The sequence below is a fragment of the Aplysia californica genome, unplaced genomic scaffold (genome assembly GCF_000002075.1).
Source record: "Aplysia californica isolate F4 #8 unplaced genomic scaffold, AplCal3.0 scaffold00138, whole genome shotgun sequence".
Lineage (NCBI taxonomy): Eukaryota > Metazoa > Mollusca > Gastropoda > Aplysiida > Aplysiidae > Aplysia > Aplysia californica.
The window spans coordinates 521,820-524,319 of record NW_004797408.1 but is presented as its reverse complement, the minus strand read 5'-3'; the positions used below and the strand labels follow the sequence as shown (position 1 = coordinate 524,319).

Genomic DNA, 2,500 nt, shown 5'->3' with positions numbered 1-2,500 from the left:
TTTGAATAATGCTGAGGCGCTGTCCTAGGTCATTTCTTTGGATCCTCTATTCAAAAAGAGAGTGCTAACTTTTCGATTGTTTGTAGGCTTTTCTCTTAGACTGTCTTTCAAAAAACTGTGCTCACTACTCAGGCACAGTGTTGATCCATGGTGACGTCCAAGTGAGTGCTCATACCTTGAAGAACAGACAACGTCAATATTGACTTTGCTCAAGACGATCTGGTGTACCCCTGAGCCAGGGGCAATGCCCGATCAACCTGGTTTACCCATCCATCACTTGAGATGGACACTCCACAGTCCGCTACCTCAAGATTAGAAAGTTCTATCTGCTCAGTATCTAACTTTGAGAAATTTGACGAAAAAATAGTTTTGAGTTTCACAGTATGTCTAGCTTTTCCGACTGCAATTCTTTGAATATCTTGATAACGACTCTTTTAAGATTTTGATAGAACGTTTGTTTTCTGACGTCATGGTCTTAGTAACTGAAAACGGCCAGAAATGTCAGACAGAACTTTATAATTCTAAGGTAGCGAGTTGTCAGCTGATTTTATCATACACGTTCATATTCAACTTGTTCTTCGGTGACAGTAGGTTTCATGGAAATTTAAATACCACTGCTTGATGGACGAAGGTCAGGGATAACGTAGCTAGGCCTAATGCACGCCTTACACCTAGTGCACACTGCCAGTCGATTTATTTTGATTGAGTCGGGACCAGTCAGACTTTTCCCACCAATTAGCAACAGCTGGATTCGAGAATATTAAATTAGTAAATTCGATCGTGACCTTCAAAGTCAAATGCGTTTGTTTTTCATAGTCGAGAGACAAATCGGTCGTATCGTGTCAAAATGTTAGCATTTGCTCCTAGTGGACCCTGTTCTGTTCGACTGAATTCTCACAATCAACACTGAACCAGTTCAATCAAATGGTATCATTTTGCTCAAGTAAAGCCATGAGTACCAAAGTATATTATAATGTATTAGTTTATTTCATTTTTCAAAACAGCAAACATTCCCATATTAACGTCGTGTAGGCTAGATACATATATTAGAGACAAATATCCACTCTAGCCTTTTAGAGTTATTGTACTCCTTTGCTTTTCATTTCTTGCAGTCAATGCTACTGACGCACATTGGAAAGAATGGCAGGCGAAAAGGATGAAGTGGTTTGAGATGATAGCGCATTAAACAAAACACACCCACACACACACACACGCGCACACACACACACACACACACACACACACACACACACACACACACACACACACACACACAAAATTCATAATATTATTATTACACTCATGACAAATGTTTATTTATTCACGCTGTCTTGCTTCAAGGCGGTTCTTTGTTGGGTCGCTGGAGGGCGCCACTTGTAGGTCCTTCTTTTCCCTTCAATTCTTGTTTCTTTCAGTCTTGCTTCTTCCCAGCACTGCATGGCCGTTATTGTGTCGATGCGCTTCTGTCTACTCAAAGTCAACTCAAACACACACGCGCTTCGTTGAAGAAAGGGCGCCGCTAAAAGCTGTCCTTGCCTGTCTGTCTGTCTGTCTGTCTGTCTGTCTGTCTGTCTGTCTGTCTGTCTGTCTGTCTGTCTGTCTGTCTGTCTCACACTCTCTTTTCTTACTCGCTCTCTCTGTATTTCTTTCTCGCTCTCTCTCTCTCTCTCTATTCCTCTCTCCCTCACACCCTTCTCCGCGCGCGCGGGCGCGTGTGTTTGTGTGTGTGTGTGTGTGTGTGTGTGTGTGTGTGTGTGTGTGTGTGTGTGTGTGTGTGTGTTTTTTTGTGTTTGTGTTTGTGCCTGTATAGGTGCGTGCATGCGTTCGCGCGTGTGTGTATGTGTGTGTATGAGTGTGTTTGCGCGTGTATGTGTGTGTTTGTGTGTATGTGTGTGTGTGTGTGTGTGTGTGTGTGTTTGTTTGTGTGTGTGTGTTGAGGGGCGGGGTGCGTGCGTGAGTGTATAATATGTTTATGTTGCTTAGCGTGGGATGGCGAGGGGAGGAAGAGATGAAAGGTGAATCTATTAAAAAGGAAATTTTTAAGTAAGTCGGGACAGGGGTTTCGATTTTTTTTGGTAGCATTTGGGTCAAATTTTTTCTGTTTACTTTGGGATTAAAAGTTATTTCGGCTTGCTTTGATTTGATTTGTATTAGTTGTTTTTGTTTAAAAAGACGGGTCAGGGTGAATGTCGGAGGATTTTGAGTCTCAATGGAAAAAAAAGTGGTAGTAGGATAACAAATTTAGGTAAACTTTTAGGGTATTAATCTCGTCTGGTTGGGAGACAGTTGTGACCCCCGGGCTGAGAGGAAAAAGAGGAGACCGCCGACCAACAGGATACTTCCCCCAGCACAACACAGATAGAATGAATAGCCAAGTGGACCAAACACCTTGAGAAGTGAGTAGACCTTTGTGCCCCAGATGATAACGCCGATGTACATAATGAAACCTGAGAAGGAAATAAAATGAGGGTGGATATGAGTGTCTGTGTGTGTGTGTGTG

At 42.6% G+C, this 2,500-nt stretch overlaps 1 protein-coding gene across 1 annotated transcript in view; it reads right to left on the bottom strand.

Moving 5' to 3' along the window:
- Positions 1-1,965: 1,965 nt before the first annotated feature.
- LOC101859097 overlaps positions 1,966-2,500 on the bottom strand; it is an 8,968-nt gene continuing 8,433 nt past the window's right edge. Inside the window, exon 4 of the mRNA XM_005096813.3 lies at positions 1,966-2,447. Within this exon, the coding sequence (XP_005096870.1) occupies positions 2,254-2,447 (194 nt within the window). The 3' untranslated portion in view covers positions 1,966-2,253. The remainder of the gene's footprint in view (positions 2,448-2,500) is intronic.